The sequence below is a fragment of the Oncorhynchus mykiss genome, chromosome 13, assembly GCF_013265735.2.
Source record: "Oncorhynchus mykiss isolate Arlee chromosome 13, USDA_OmykA_1.1, whole genome shotgun sequence".
Lineage (NCBI taxonomy): Eukaryota > Metazoa > Chordata > Actinopteri > Salmoniformes > Salmonidae > Oncorhynchus > Oncorhynchus mykiss.
Window position 1 is genome coordinate 55,307,946 of NC_048577.1, and position 17,014 is coordinate 55,324,959.

Sequence of the window (17,014 nt, forward strand, 5' to 3'; positions counted from 1 at the left end):
GCACCTTAACTCTGTACCCCTGTATAAAGCCCCGTTATGGTTATTTTACTGCTGCCGTTTAATCATTTGTTACTTTTTTTCAATTTTTCTTCAAACTTCTTAAAGCGTTATTGGTTAAGGGCTTGTCAGTAAGCATTTCACTGTAAGGTGTATGTGCATGTGACAAATGAAATGTTATTTGATTCGATTTTCTATTTGATTTAATGTTTGGACTGATTGACATGTATCCAGCTTATATACTGTAGTTATAGTAGTAACTTTCTGGTCAAAACTAGCCTACAACTAGAAATATCTGGCTTGATCCCATTGCTGCACTCTAATTACAGTACAGTGTAGTGGCATGCCCATAATTTCATTAGAGATTAAATACAGTTTGAGAGTGCAGCAGCTGGCGAATGAGTAGCCAGGTGTGGGTTTGTAGGGCTTGGTGTTATGGTGCTCCCGTGTCCTTAGAAGCCAATCTAAACAGACTGCTGGGAACAGGTCAGGAATGGGATGGGTAGAGAACACAGAGACCGACTGTTGGGAACAGGTCAGGAATGGGATGGGTAGAGAACACAGACACAGACTGTTGGGAACAGGTCAGGAATGGGATGGGTAGAGAACACAGACACAGACTGTTGGGAACAGGTCAGGAATGGGATGGGTAGAGAACACAGAGACAGACTGTTGAGAACAGGTCAGGAATGGGATGGGTAGAGAACACAGAGACAGACTGTTGGGAACAGGTCAGGAATGGGATGGGTAGAGAACACAGAGACAGACTGTTGGGAACAGGTCAGGAATGGGATGCGTAGAGAACACAGACACAGACTGTTGGGAACAGGTCAGGAATGGGATGGGTAGAGAACACAGAGACAGACTGTTGGGAACAGGTCAGGAATGGGATGGGTAGAGAACACAGAGACAGACTGTTGGGAACAGGTCAGGAATGGGATGGGTAGAGAACACAGACACAGACTGTTGGGAACAGGTCAGGAATGGGATGGGTAGAGAACACAGAGACAGACTGTTGGGAACAGGTCAGGAATGGGATGGGTAGAGAACACAGAGACAGACTGTTGGGAACAGGTCAGGAATGGGATGGGTAGAGAACACAGACACAGACTGTTGGGAACAGGTCAGGAATGGGATGGGTAGAGAACACAGACACAGACTGTTGGGAACAGGTCAGGAATGGGATGGGTAGAGAACACAGAGACAGACTGTTGGGAACAGGTCAGGAATGGGATGGGTAGAGAACACAGAGACAGACTGTTGGGAACAGGTCAGGAATGGGATGGGTAGAGAACACAGAGACAGACTGTTGGGAACAGGTCAGGAATGGGATGGGCAGAGAACACAGAGACAGACTGTTGGGAACAGGTCAGGAATGGGATGGGTAGAGAACACAGAGACAGACTGTTGGGAACAGGTCAGGAATGGGATGGGTAGAGAACACAGAGACAGACTGTTGGGAACAGGTCAGGAATGGGATGGGTAGAGAACACAGACACAGACTGTTGGGAACAGGTCAGGAATGGGATGGGTAGAGAACACAGACACAGACTGTTGGGAACAGGTCAGGAATGGGATGGGCAGAGAACACAGACACAGACTGTTGGGAACAGGTCAGGAATGGGATGGGTAGAGAACACAGAGACAGACTGTTGGGAACAGGTCAGGAATGGGATGGGTAGAGAACACAGAGACAGACTGTTGGGAACAGGTCAGGAATGGGATGGGTAGAGAACACAGACACAGACTGTTGGGAACAGGTCAGGAATGGGATGGGTAGAGAACACAGACACAGACTGTTGGGAACAGGTCAGGAATGGGATGGGCAGAGAACACAGACACAGACTGTTGGGAACAGGTCAGGAATGGGATGGGTAGAGAACACAGAGACAGACTGTTGGGAACAGGTCAGGAATGGGATGGGTAGAGAACACAGAGACAGACTGTTGGGAACAGGTCAGGAATGGGATGGGTAGAGAACACAGACACAGACTGTTGGGAACAGGTCAGGAATGGGATGGGCAGAGAACACAGAGACAGACTGTTGGGAACAAGTCAGGAATGGGATGGGTAGAGAACACAGAGACAGACTGTTGGGAACAGGTCAGGAATGGGATGATGTGGGAGTACTCTCTTTTCCTGATGGTGCTTTATTATTTTACTGTACAAGTTATTGTTATTATTATTTTATGCCATTCTACAGTCTACCAGAACATGATCAGTTATTTTAATATTATGTATGATCCATTATAAATGATCCATTATTACCAAATACTGTAGTTTTGTATATATCAGGCAAATTACAGGACTGAAAAAGCATTAACCGTGTTTCCTTGACATCTTGTGTCTGCGAATTAGTTCTATGTACAGTCACAGGATCTAACAGATACTCCCCGTATAAAACAGGTTCCAAGCAGGAAATGGGAGCATGGTTGAAATGCCACGGCAAATTGCCAGCAGGAATGAAGTCTGATGAAGCATGGTGCCCAAGCTAGTGTCTATTGTAGCCCACATGCAGAATACCACGGTGTGTCTGGCACTGGGTCTCCAAAGGTCTGGTACTCTGGTTGTCTCAATACAAGGGTATGAACTATGTTCTGTCAATGGCTGCTCTCTATAATGGCTAGGTTCTCTCCTCAATGTTTAGGTTTCTGAGCAAAAACGTGTAATTTAATGGCGAGGCTCTAGTATTTGGGTGTCTGCTTTACTGTAATACAGGGTGTTGTTTCTTTGTGGTTACTAGTTCTAATCCAATGTGCCTCTTAAATGTGGAGATGAAGTTAAAGGCCTGCAGGTGCACAGAGCAGTGACAAGTTCTCACAAGTAATCATTTATCTTTGAGTGTCAACACTGCTTGTAGGTACAAACCTAATCAAAGAGCGTCTCACGCCTACTGTAAATGATAGACAATAACATAGAATTGAATTGTCTCACACCATGTCAATACAATTTTGGGCCAAATCCTAACAATTCAACTCAAATCATGTATTGAGGTCAGGGGGAGATTGACGTGAATCCTGTGTACATAGAGTATCTTCATGGATTCGGTCCTGTGTACGTTGCCCTCCTATCTGTGGCCCTATAAAAATCATATCAAATCACATTTTATTGGTCACACACACGTGTTTAGCAGATGTTACTGCGAGTGTAGCGAAATGCTTATGCTTCTAGTTCCAACTGTGCAGCAATATCTACCATGTAATCTAACAATTCCACAACTACCTAATACACACAATCTAAGTAAAGAGATGGAGTAAGAATATATACATATAAATATATTGATGAGCAATGACCGAGCGGCATAGGCAAGATACAGTAGATGGTATAAAATACAGTATATTCATATGAGATGAGTAATGCATATATACCATTCTATTACACTAAGTATGTCAGACAGCTTTATTACAAAGCTTAGGTCAGGTGTCACACGATCCTGCCATGGTGACCCTCAGGTGTCTATCAAGGTCACCTCCTCAGGTCCCCCCCCCCCCCCCCCCCCCTAATCACACACACACACTGTCCCACTTCTCCTCACATCTGATACCAACTTGTCTGTCAATCAACCCACTGCTGATTGTTGCTGAATTGGATAAGGCGAAGAGAAGCCTAAATGGAATGTTTTAGACAGGTGTCATGTCACCTGTTGGGTGAGGTTTATGACCCGTCAGACACGACACAGGTGAGGATGTTACTCAGATGGCTTACCGAGAGGAACGATTTGCTGTATGCAAGATTAAAATCAGTATGTGAATGTACATCTCAAAATGTTCCCACTGAGATTTTAATTTGAGAACACCCATCCTGTGGATTCCCCCCAATTCTAGCGGCAGTCTGTTTGTGCTATCATACCAGCTTCGTGTCACTTACTGTGATGCCAAACCGTTTGGCTTGATAAGGACAGAAATGGAGTAGGCAACAGCACAAACAGATCTGGGACCAGGCTACCATAATTCCACCTGTGATTATACTGTCATTGGCTATTGTTACACTTTCTCACTGAGCCCCCATTTCAATCTTATCTTTCAAGAGCTTCTGTTAGGCAGGAATTATGTTTTGTATAGATATAATGAAATGGTTTGAGACTGTGAACTTAAATAAAATAATAAATAATCATTATACTTTATATAAGTTCACAGTCTCGAGGCATTTCATTACATCTGTACAGAACAAGAGACACTGAGGCTGAAACAACTCCTGCTGAGACTGTCCTAATATGGACACTGTACTGTACAATACTGTGCACACTGTCCAATAGGGTTATCACTTTGTATGGCATTTTATAGCAACACTGTGTGGCATTATTTCAGGACAATTCATATTTGAGTAAAAAAGTCAATAACCAAGGAGGAGATTTTAGAATGCATTTTATTATTTTATTTTCTCAGTAATTTGGTAAGTGATACATGTTGGGCAATAATATGACCTGTCTAAAACGTATGCAAAAAGCAAAAATAAAAATCAGTGAGTTGTAGGTAGTCTGAACCGGAGGCTTGCAAAAAAAGAATACATGTTTCCAAATAGATTGACAGATGGAAAAGTAAAGTTATAAATCCTAGCGCTGGAGTGGGGCGAGGAGAAAGAGGTATTGTACAGGTATTCAGGATAGGACCATGGCCTGGAACTCTGTGGGGAGAAAGAGGTATGGAGGATGTTGTACAGGTATTCAGGATAGGACCATGGCCTGGAACTCTGTGGGCAGAAAGGAAAGACAGGAAGATAAATAATTAGCCAGAATATGAGAGAGAAAAGACACGTTAGGTTTGGCTCTTTGGTTTGGGACATAGTGACATCTCAACTAACTCAATTAATGAATTTGGGACATAGTGACATCTCAGCTAACTCAATGAATGAATTTGGGACATAGTGACATCTCAACCAATTCAATGAATGAATATGGGACATAGCGACATCTCAACCAATTCAATGAATGAATATGGGACATAGTGACATCTCAACCAATTCAATGAATGAATATGGGACATAGTGACATCTCAACCAACTCAAGGAATCATTGCAAGGATGCACATTTGAGAATATTTTACCAAGACACTACACTACATATTGTAATTTAGACTGCAATTGACAGAGGAGGTTCAATGTAGAACTGTAAAAAGTATTTATATTACCCATTGGCAATTACAATTCTGTAATCTGCTTACTATCATAATGCAACCAGATTCAGACCTGTACAATCTCAACTGATTTGGTATCGAATGAGATCACTCCTTCAAACTTCCATCGACATAATCAAACATCACTCTCATCCACCTCTTCATTGCCGTCATCATCAGCAAAAACGACATCATTGTGATCATCATCATCTTTATAATTGTCATCATCATCATCACCAAACTAGTGTAAGATACACACCATCTGCTCCAATCATGCCGTCGCTGTCATCATCAGCAGCAGACATGAAGGCCTTGGTCTCTTTTTCAGTCAGGACACGGGCCCCGGGGTTGAACCTCTGGAGGAAGAATCTGAGACGGACACACACACACCGAGACCACTAACATACCGTGCTTACTTTGATGTGGCTATTCTACACAGTTGCCATGACCGGCAACTCTGCAGCAGAACCCTTCAGATATTGAGGAAGTAGTATTGTCTGGGTAACAAAGAAAAACCAATCAGACATTAATGATGAATGGATATTGTTTAAACCATATATCTTAGACAGACTATGGTGGTCACCCTTTTAAAATAGTATTTTAACCTCAAGGATCTGTCCTGGAAAGAAGAACAAATAAAACATCTTTAGGAGTTGTAGAGGACATGCTTACTGAAAGCAGGCTTAATATGCCGTCATTACAGTGCAAAAGGCACCTATGACCCCCAGGACTCGTGAATGAACTAAATAATGATAATTGACCATATCTTGATGGGGGCGCACTAGTAAAGATGTGCTAGTTTACAAAGCCTATCTTCAAGAAGTAGCCTACTTTCAAGCAAAGTTAGGTTGACGTTGATTGGGATAAGTCCTTGAGGCAGAACTGAGCAATTTCCGCTAGATGGGCCAGCTGCAAAGTCAAAATTGTTTATATTGTAAAAATGCATAAAAACAACAAATATTTGCTTTTAGGGCCTCCCGAGTGGCGCAGCGGTCTAAGGCACTGCATCGCAGTGCTAGCTTCATTACTACAGATCCTGGATCGATACCGGGCTGTGTCGCAACCGGGAGACCCATGAGGGCGACGCACAATTGACCCAGCGTTGTCCAGTTAGGGGAAGGTTTGGCCGGCCAGGAGGTCCTTGTCCCATCTCGCTCTAGCGACTCCTGTGGTGGGTCAGGTGCATGCACGCTGACACGGTCGCCAGGTGTACAGTGTTTCCTCCGACACATTGGTGTGGCTGGCTTCTGGGTTAAGCGTGCATTGTGTCAAGAAACAGTGCGGCTTGACAGGGTTGTGTTTCGGATGACGCACAGCTCTTGACCTTTGCCTCTCCCGAGTCCTTATGGGAGTTGCAGGAATCGGACAAGACTTTAACTGCCAATTGAATGTCGTAATTGGGGGGAAAAAGGGGTAAAAAAATAAATAAATAAATGTAATAAATTAGCTTTTTGTCTTGATTTAAGGTTAGGGTTAGGCATTAGGGTTAGCAGTGTGTTAGGGTAAAGGTTAGAGTTAGGTTTCAAATCCGATTTTATGACTTTGTCGCTGTGCAAGCTAGTGACCACTGCAGAGCTGTCTCCAGAACAAGATTCGTGACAAATAACACTAACCTGTGCAAAATGACAGGTAGCCTAACACGTTTAGGGCCAACAGAGGATAGATACATTTTGATATAGGCTATGCGGCATCAATAACAATATATAGGCTATTTTCTTTAGGCCTAATTATTGTAGTAGAAAAAACACAAAGATTGTAGTTTATCACAAACTAAAAGTGCAACAATTGTAGCCGACTCACTTGAGTTCCTCCTCCTCAATGAAGCCGCTGGCGTCGTTGTCCAGTATCCCGAATACTTTCTTCACCTCCGCGGGACTCTTTTTGGTCAAGCCACACTGCTGGAAGAACTTCTTGCAGTTGAAGGAGTCCGGTGCTGATGGGGTAAGGATGACATGAGAAAAAATGAACAGGCGTGTTCGGCCTTAGCTCTGGTACAGGTCGTTAACGAGGAAGTGGAGGTAGGGCTTGTGGAAGAACGCGAACACGAACCCTAACCTTTACCCTTTTAGCCACCTATCCACCTAGCTAGAATTCATTACATATCATATGTTTTGCGAATTCCTAACATATTGTACATTTTGCAAGTTCGTAACATACTGCACGTTTTGCAAATTCGTAACATATAACACGAATTGCAATTAATAACATATCATGTGAAATAGTTGATGGACATCCGCAAATGAATGCATACAAAACGAAACGTAACACATCACTCTAAATGGAGTCTCAGATTTACACACAGAATAATATGAAATGCTCTGAGACCATGTTGCAGCTGATTCAAATAACCAACTAATCTGTTTAGTCTAGTCGTGTTCACTCATAGGCATATCACATTTTGATTTATTCAAAAACTCAATTTAAATTAAGACAATTGTTTGCATTATAATTCTTCCTGATATATTTAGGGACAAAAACTGACAGAGACAACTGCTATATATTCTGTCCTAAATGCTTTGAGGGTTTCGTGTGAGTCTATGTAGCCTACATGTGTTTTCTCTAAAATAGGCCTCATTTTGATCCACCTAAGTAGGCCTATACTTCTGTTTTTTGTTTGACATCAACAATGGACTACCTTATTTGACTTTATTTAGTATAGTGAATCTGCCCATAGCCTAGGCTATCACTAATGCGGTGAAGGAATCTAATGAAGAAAGCAATAATGATATGAGTGGAAGATGATACCTTGGCAGTCCTTCATAGCAGCGTCTATGGCATCAGCGGAAAGGATAGATGAGAGCGACATTTTAATCCTGTCGAATGAACAAAAGTGGTGAATTATTAACACATTTAGTCAGGTAGGCTAAACAGCAATGCATACTTCTTCTTTGAAGACAAGGCATTCTGACTGGTGCAGAATATTATAATTATTTGGATAGCATCTTTTAAGCACAGTTTCAGAGGCCTATAAAACATAGGCTATATGCGTGTCATAACTATTGGCTAAGGTCTATTGATTTAGCTCATGCACATAACAGTTGTGTTGACATATTTTCTCAGTAATTCCCCAGAGCCTATTGCTTGATCTGAGCTAGGTAGGCCTACTCCAAATACCACTACTGGCAAATTATCTTTAGTATGCCCTCAGACTCATCTTGGTCGGAATCAATATACTGAAACACTGTAAAAGAATTTGCTAAAACGGATAGCAAAGAATGAATTAGATACTTCCTTAAAAGAAAATATGGCAGAACTTTGTCTAATACGCTGTTACCGCATCCTTTGTGTAAACATTAAAGCCAAGTAAACTTCTAATTATAAACACAAACGAAGCGAATGATAAAAAAAAAAGACAACAGTCTATATCTCTCAAAGTGGCAGAGAATGACTGCTCTGAGTTAAGTTCAGAGCGCAAAGTCAACTCACCGCGTTGAGGTTCTTGCCCGGTCGTTGATCCAAAAGAGACGAGTAAGGCTATGCGGTGACTGGTGTCCGTCAGAGACGATTTATATAGGTCTGATTGAGGTGACAATAGGGAATGCTTGAATTACCTGTCTGAGTATCAAATTTTAACTGCCCGCCCCTGATCAAATTTCTTCCCTAACTAATTAACCTTTACCCTTTATAACGCCCATGGGCAGGAGACTGACTACTGTGGACATCAGTAACGCCCTTGTAAATGGCAAATTAAGTCATCAGTGCATTATTCTATATCCCCTCCTCCCACCCACACCTAACCCAGTCCTCCTCCCCCTCTCCTTCCCTTCTCGAATTATAATACAGTACTATGGTACAAAAATGTGCAGTCTCTCTAGCCCTGTTTATACCTGGTGCTAACATGCGCCCTGTGTCCTGATCTTGTCCACATTCCGATTTTGCCCACATTTTTACACAGAATGATTAAAAGACAGGCACGCATTGGGTCTGGATATCAATCAAGTATTAACAGATCTACATGGTCAGGCTAGTCTGTTCACAATTCAAACACAGTGGAGGGTACACTGGGTAAGGAAGAAGGGATAAGAGACACATGTTATTAAAATGTGTTGATGCAACAAACTTTGATCAGATAGTTATTGGATCATATTGATCAGATCACGAAACTAACATAGCGCAAGGTGTAAACAAGGCTAATCTCTGTCTGTCGTCTTCTCCTTCCCTCCCCCCTCTCTCTCTCTCTCTCTCTCTCAATATATATATATATATATATCCCCCCTCTCCCCCCCCCCCCCCCCCTCTCTCTCTCTACAAGCAGTCACAGAGCTGGTATTTGTGTCACACATACAGTATATTGTCCTCAGTGAAAAGGGTCATTCAGTGAGAATGCAAACTGCATTCAGAGAGAAGTCAAGTTCCAATAAACCAGATTCAATTATAAAATGTTTAACTGGGTATGTTGATATTGGATGTTGAAATCGTTGTGGAGGGATACAGTGTGGCCATTGTGTGGTATAGTAGCCCACATCCCCCTGAGAATGAACCCTCTGGTCCAAATCCCCTGCAAATCTGTCAAAAAATGTGCCCTCATTTGGATTTAAACAGACCCAATTTTTCATTCCCTGCTACTCTGTTGGACCCACCAGATGGGGTTAGATTATCCCCTCCAAATCTAATAATACTCAACTCAACAGATACACACACACAACAGGGGTTGTCTATCACGAAATGTCATCATGACAATTTATTTAACCTTCTCTCACACTATTGGCCAGACGAGGGTAAATATTGAACTATCATGGGAACTGTCCAGAGTTCTGATTAAAGGACACAAGGTTTTTTTTCAATGTCCCACTTGATTCTGCATGATGATTTAATGTCAATTAGGGTCCATACACACATGCACGCACGCACGCAGAAACTCACATACACACACATTTGCCTATGGCATCTGTGTTGGAATAGAGTTTTGGGAAATGGAGAGAGAGAGATTGCATCTTTTCTATTGAGGTCACCCAGGCCATCCCTCAGATATAAATGGTCACACTTCTTCAGTATCATCACTGTAGCTGCTGGCGACCCATAGCGATAGGAGATCTAACAGAGTGATCCATTTAGAACAATGCTTATCTTTGCAATTCTTCACAGTGTTATTGAAGCAGTGAAATGAAATACTGCATTTGGGCAGCCTGTAAAATGTGACCAATGGCAGAATGCCTATACCTTCAGAGGACAACCCTGAAACAATGTCACTGTATGTGGAAGTAAACGGAGAGGTCTGCAGAGAGTGCATTAACCCTATCCCTTGGAGGATACCATGCTTCTGGACTGTGGAGAACAGCTATTATTCATCATTGGACAAGGGGAAAGTTGAAGGTGTGCAACCTGCATGTGGGCTCACTTCTCACTGTAAAGGCGTGCATGCATGTGTTAGTGGTAGGGAGAGAGTGCACTGCATAGGATGTCATCAGTGATACAGATGGCATCTGATTTGTGTCCTTTTAAATACAAAATCTGCATAAAACGAATTATTTATCAAAATCATATTCTGTTATGATTCTCATCATTAACGTTTTGAAACAAAGTCTGACATTTAGTCTTGACAATTCCCTCTGCGTGTTTAATAACAAGTGGCACCACTCAACCAGAAATATGACACCTTTTGAGGTAGGGATATCGCTAAATATCCCCTATAGCCGGAGGCAGACAACAATCATAGACCAGCTCCAGCTTGCAAGCAGTTCAATTCCGTGAAAAACCGCGGCGCGCGCGTGGGGATTTATAGACTACAGTACTTGGCACCTGCCCACCACAGCTTCAGCAGCGGCAGCAGGCAGCGGTCGAGCGCATCAGCTAGCGACCGCGCGAGCCCTACCCAGACCGCAGGCGTTAGTGTGTTGTGCAAAGTAGGTGGGTAAAGGTCGCTCAAGGACAGGTCAAGTGAACCTTATTTAAACGTACCATGCATATATATATAGGCTGAATATTCCAAGTATAAGGCACCTTTAGACTGAGTGTTCTCGCCCCAACGGTTATTGCATTTGCATGTATTGTACTTTTTGTGCACAAATTAATTACATGACTGCTGAAATGATCGAGTGGGCACGTGCGCTTAAAGAGTAGGAGTAGTAGTAGTAGGCTGGGTCACTGATCCTTTAGGACATGTTAGGCTTGTATTTTCACTGTTTAATATTGCTGTTTTATTTTGCTGCATATTTGGTGGGAGAGTTGGTGTGGATAGTGTGTAGACTATATTCTGCGCTTCCACTAACTCTCCAAACATGTACGCATGAGGAGAAAACATTTCCCTTGGGACCACTTTATGGTCATTTTAATATAAATGTAGTTCATTGATTCAAGGTTTGTAATTAAAATCATTAGAACTAATCCTGCAGGTCGCTCACTCACAGTCTGACCTTTCAAATCAGATGTTGTGACGTCTAACGTCTCCATGTCCAATGTCCGAAACCTCTTTCTAGGATTTGGGGCTCCAGCGGCAGATGCATGGGGGGAAACTCAATAGGCTAACCCTCTCCCTGGTCGTATGTGAAAGAGAGACTGATGAGGACACCGGATCGAGCGGTGCGCTTTACCGACAGGCGGTGATGTCATGCGCTATTCTGATACCTCGTCGCCTATACGGTTACTGGCCGGTAATTTATTCATTTACATTTGCTAATTTTCCTTACAAGCTTACGTACCGACATGGGTTGTCCCAGGGCGGGAAAGACGTAATTTGTTTTGGCTAATCCGGTGTCGAACAGAAACGGATTAGAGATGCTCCGTTTCCACGGAAGAAACGGTTGTGTGTTTCTTGTTGGGTTTAATCATATAGAAAATTGTGTAGACATATCATATGCAGTTCCAGATAATAGGCTAACTGCATTAATTATCCGAATTCAGTGTATTACGATTACATGAAATTTTGAACATGGTCCTGAAACCTCTGATCGCAGGGGGTTCCGATAGCCGCTGTCCGTGGTGCTAAATCATATTTCAATATTATTAGCGCTATTTTATGTTTGTTTTCACTGGCTTTTCCCTCGTGACAGTGCAACTATATTGCCAAATGCCCAATACCAAAAGTAAATTACTAAATCAGACAGCTCTGCCTGACATGGTTATAGTAGCCTAAGTCAATGGCAGTTTGTTTTCCCGTTTTGTGGGTGTATGGTTTAAAAAGCTGCACGAGATGTTGTTTCATGGTTCGTTCTCCGTTTTAATGTGACTCTTCAAACATACATCAGGGGCCTGTGTTATATAATATGCCTACTGATGGTTTGTCGGGACTGATGGTTTCTACGGTTGTGGCTAGATGGAGTACAGCTTCATCTAGTTGTAGCGTCGGGGATCACAGTTGTTGACAAGTAGCATTTTAGCTAAGCCTAACCCATACCCTTTAATGACGTTCATTCTCCTATCCTGATGCGTTAGTTATCTTAACCTGCTGCGTTGGTTCTCCTAACCTGCTACGCGAAGTCACTTCTTTCCGTAGTTGGGCTAGATTTAGCAAAAATGTTACAGTTGTCCCTGAATCATCAGTCCCGACATACCATCAGTATCACAGTACCTGTTCAGGAGAGTGTAATATTACAGATCACGTTCAGTTAAAAATGTAACCTATCGAGGGAATCGTATCAGCTTTCATGATTATTATATTCATTATATTATATTTCACTACCCTGAATACACCTCAGTACGCACCTCTGGCTATATTTAGGGGAAACGCTGCCTTGGGAAGATTACTCACTGTCTTTGTGTTTGCCGCCATCTAGTGGACTCCTAACGCCGACGCATGGACTATACTCCCATGTGGGGCTGCTAAATTCTGTCAGTAGGTCAACTGTAATACCGCACATCAAGCCATAGAGACGTTTTTAATGAGGGCTTTATACATACATTGATTGACTAAAAATAATATAAAACATATTGAAGCATGTGTTTTGGCCATATATACTGTATGTATGCAGACTCTAAGGCAATGGTTCCTAACCTTTTTCGGTTAATGTACCACCAACTGAATTTAGCTCTGCCGTAGTACCCCTGGAGTACCCCCTCATGTGCATTTTACCAGTAGGTCTATGGTCTCATGAGTCTTCTCGAGTACCCCCTGCAGATAGGCCAAGTACCCCCAGGGGTCCTAGTACCCCCGGTTAGGAACCAATGCTCTACGGTACTGTGTCGAACATAAGTCTAGGATAGGAAGTCAATTATGGATGAATATATTGTTTAAGTAGAACATTTATGTTACCTATTTTCATATGAGGGCGGAAAAACTAAATTGGTGCTTGGCCATGCTGTCATTTGTTTTATTGACTTTTATTGTCCTTCTCTCTCGCTCTGTCTCTCTGTCTCTCTGTCTCACACCTCGGTTTGTGTGTGCCTGTGCGCCTTTATGTGTAAACTTGTACTTGCACAATGATCGTGGTGTTTTTTTTATTATCAGCAAAATAGACTATGTGTCATGAATTATTATGTATAATTATTAGCGAATAAAATGGCAGGCGTTTTCTCAATTACAGTTCATATAAACCGGTTCCATTTATGTGTGTGAAGTTAAACTTATGGCATCTGAACTCAGATAAACACATTTGATTAATTAAATAGGAAATAATACAAAGACCTTTTATTCCAAAAGAATATTGATTATTTTTTATCTATCGTCCTTTCCTGAAAAGTGCATCATAGATTTTACAGTAAGCAAAATTCGTATAAGACATGAACACATCCGCGCTACATTCACAATCATCATTTTGGACAGTGTGCCGCACAGGAGGAAACTTCTTGCAAGCAAATGTATAAAAAGTATTTATATTCAGATGAAATGGGGAGGTCTTGGGCAATATTGTTTCTTCAGGTGAGGTCTTGGTCAGTTGCTCTTTATTGCTTAACCAATACAGCGAACTCTGCAAAAGAAAAATACAACCATTAACCCTTTCCAGTGTCTTATAACATTCATGTACTTTCTTAGGCCTTAATATAGATTGACACCAGATCATAAACATCGTTATTAATATTCAAGCAGCGGTGAAAAAAGTACCCAATTGTCATACTTGAGTAAAAGTAAAGATACCTTAATAGAAAGTTACTCAAGTAAAAGTGAAAGTCACCCAGTAAAATACTACTTGAGTGAAAGTCTAAAAGTATTTGGTTCTAAATATACTTAAGTATCAAAAGTAAATGGAATTTGTAAAATATACTTAAGTACCACAAGTATAAATAATTTCAAATTCCTTATATTAAGCAAAGCAGATGGTACCATGTTCTTGCATTTAAAATGTACAGATAGCCAGGGGTACACTCCAACACTCAATTTGACAGAATATGAATTTGTGTGTGGTGAGTCAGCCAGATAAGAGGCAGTAGTGATGACCAGGGATGTTCTCTTGATAAGTGCATGAATTGGACCATTTTCCTGTCCTGCTAAGCATTCAACATGTAACGAGTACTTTTGGGTGAAGGAAAAACGTATGGAGTCAAAAGTACATCATTTTCTTTAGGAATGTAGTGAAGTAAAAGTGAAAGTAGTCTAAAATATTAATAGTAAAGTAAAGTACAGATACCCCCCAAATACTACTTAAGTAGTACTTTAAAGTAGTTTTACTTAAGTACATTACACCACTGTATGTATGCAAGTGACATTGGTTAACGCATTGATTATCCCATGTATGCTATGTTTCGTACCATCAATTCCAATCATGCCATCACCATCGGCATCACCAGCCTTGAGGAAAGCCTTTGTCTCTGCATCGGTAAGTACCCTGGCCTTGGGGCAAAAGTTCTGAAGGAACAGCCTAGAGAAAGAGACACAAATATTAGTTTAGTTTAATTTGAATGTATGCAGACCAATGCACTAATGTACCCTGACTTTTACAATGCATGCGCACGGATACAATTGGATAAAGTGGACAGTCTCCTGCATTGGTTTAATCAATTGTCTGTTATTTGTACTGTAATGGTGCATGGCTCTTACTTCAGCTCCTCCACCTCAATAAAGCCACTTGCATCCTGGTCAATGACCTTGAAAGCCTTCTTGACGTCGTCGGCGGACTTCGAGGCAAAGCCAATCGTATGGAAGAAGGTCTTGAAGTTGAAGCTGTCGGCGGCTGTAACGCAAATATGAATGATATATGCCTATTGTGTAACCTGCAAGTAAACACACAATGCAACTACAGCCTAGAGAGGTAATCGTGTGTTCATATTGCTAATGTCACATTTATCATACAACATACTTGTGTTGAAAGGGCTTTTCAGGTGGAGGGGGAAGTAAACGAACTAGGGCCTACCTTTGCACGCTTCCAATGCGGTTTTGATGTCAGCCTCCTTGCACAGATGGGCACAGGCCATTTTGAGCTGAATGTTGAAAAAAAGGGAGAAATTGTTACTTTAATACAATTTTGATTTAGCATTTCAACGTTCGGTATTGAGCATTGCATTTAATCTACAACATGTTTGAGAGGTTATTACCAGGCAAGTACTAAACTATTATTATGTTGTGCAATACCAGGGCACAAAAAAATAATGATAAAAAATAGGAACAAATCACCAAACACTCAGACTTTCTACCAAACAAAATTTCAGCACGACTCAACCCATTTTATTGAATTTAAAATAGATAATCCACTTCATTACGCAGGATGTCAAACAAATATTTCAAACCGACCAGCCACTGTTTACCGGCATTTGGCTGGTGGTCTTTTGATAAAAGCAGAGCCCCTTTCACCATCCGTTTGATTATAACGCAATGAGCCAGATCAAATCAAATGTGTCAAGCTGCCCTCAAATGTGTCTGTCTCGACCAATGAGTGTAATTTGGGAATTCATATCAAATCCAATTGAAACGTTTTTAGTGGTTCCCAAAAGGAAAGCCCTGATAGTTAAGGCAGCCCACTGCACATGTTGGTCTTTGATAAAGATGTTGATGTGCATTCCAAACGTTCCATCTGAGAAACTGATTTGCAATTGTCCAAATCCGTCCCGCTCCGGGGTGCGTCCAAATACAGAAACAACATCTCAGCCTTTGGGTGTTTTGGATGACGCAACAGCTTGCAGTCCCACGTAAATTGTAAAGAGCGCATATGATAAAATGTACAGCAAAAGCCTGGATGCTGTTGCATTTTTATGGATCCTGGGTTCCTGTACTTCCTTCGCACCGCACTGAAACTCACCTCTGACGTCTTTGGTGAACGGTTGATAGAGAAGACTTCAGGCGACTGCAGCGAGTGGTGTTCCCATCGATACTGCTGACCTTATATACTTTCACTCAACCGAAACCCGAGGCATAATGTAACCGACACCGGAGGGGGTGGGGGGATTGTCCACTGGCAAGAGATCCGATCTATTTTAAGTTTCATAAATGAAGATGCTTAAAAGGTGCGTTTGAAAAAAGTCCATAATATCCCCCATTGCTAAGAATATGTTCTGCTGAGTGATAGGGATGGAATCGACGGTTGCTAAAAAGATTCTGACCGTTTATATTGAGAGGTTCTTGTAGCCTATGGATATCAACGCGGTCATTAGTGAAGTTTCTAAGGAGGGTTGTAGTGTTCATGTAATATGCATGCATATGCTGGACTTGAGAGGTCTGTTTAAAAGATTTTGTGTTACTCTGAATGTCTTTGTAAGAGTTTCCAGTCATTCATTGCATTAAGGTGAAGTATTGGCTGTGCGTAAACCGTGTTGGTTTAGAGAAAATATGATGCTTTTATGATTTAATATTTTCATATTATAAGAAATGAGGCTACACTAAACGTTTAATATTTTACATGAGAGCAATTTACTTGCAACATTTTTATGATTGCCTAAGATTTTATCATGCAATGTCTCGTGAAAGCAAATTTACGCATGATCTTCCACATTCATTGGTGTATCCCGGACTAAACGTGCATAGCCAAAAAGTGTCTGCCGCTTCTGTAAGCCTATAAATGTAATACGATCATGTGGAGTAGCCTACAGTAAGTTGTACTATA

General features: G+C 41.6%; 2 protein-coding genes across 3 annotated transcripts; both read right to left on the reverse strand.

The window, feature by feature from the left end:
- Window positions 1–4,344: 4,344 nt before the first annotated feature.
- LOC110486849 (parvalbumin, thymic CPV3-like) lies at window positions 4,345–8,789 on the reverse strand. Its single transcript, XM_021558675.2, has 5 exons — window positions 8,535–8,789; window positions 7,854–7,921; window positions 6,909–7,041; window positions 5,368–5,477; window positions 4,345–4,686 (listed from the first exon to the last, which is right to left on the reverse strand). The coding sequence occupies exons 2-5, from the start codon at window positions 7,912–7,914 to the stop codon at window positions 4,661–4,663; spliced, it is 330 nt and encodes a 109-aa protein (XP_021414350.1). The 5' UTR covers window positions 7,915–7,921; window positions 8,535–8,789; the 3' UTR covers window positions 4,345–4,660.
- A 4,864-nt stretch (window positions 8,790–13,653) lies between these two features.
- pvalb1 (parvalbumin 1) lies at window positions 13,654–16,365 on the reverse strand. 2 transcript variants are annotated; one of them, XM_021558678.2, is made up of 5 exons: window positions 16,214–16,365; window positions 15,332–15,398; window positions 15,019–15,151; window positions 14,730–14,839; window positions 13,654–13,951 (listed from the first exon to the last, which is right to left on the reverse strand). In XM_021558678.2, exons 2-5 carry the CDS (start codon window positions 15,390–15,392, stop codon window positions 13,926–13,928), a joined length of 330 nt encoding a protein of 109 aa, XP_021414353.1. In that variant the 5' UTR covers window positions 15,393–15,398; window positions 16,214–16,365; the 3' UTR covers window positions 13,654–13,925.
- Window positions 16,366–17,014: the final 649 nt, after the last annotated feature.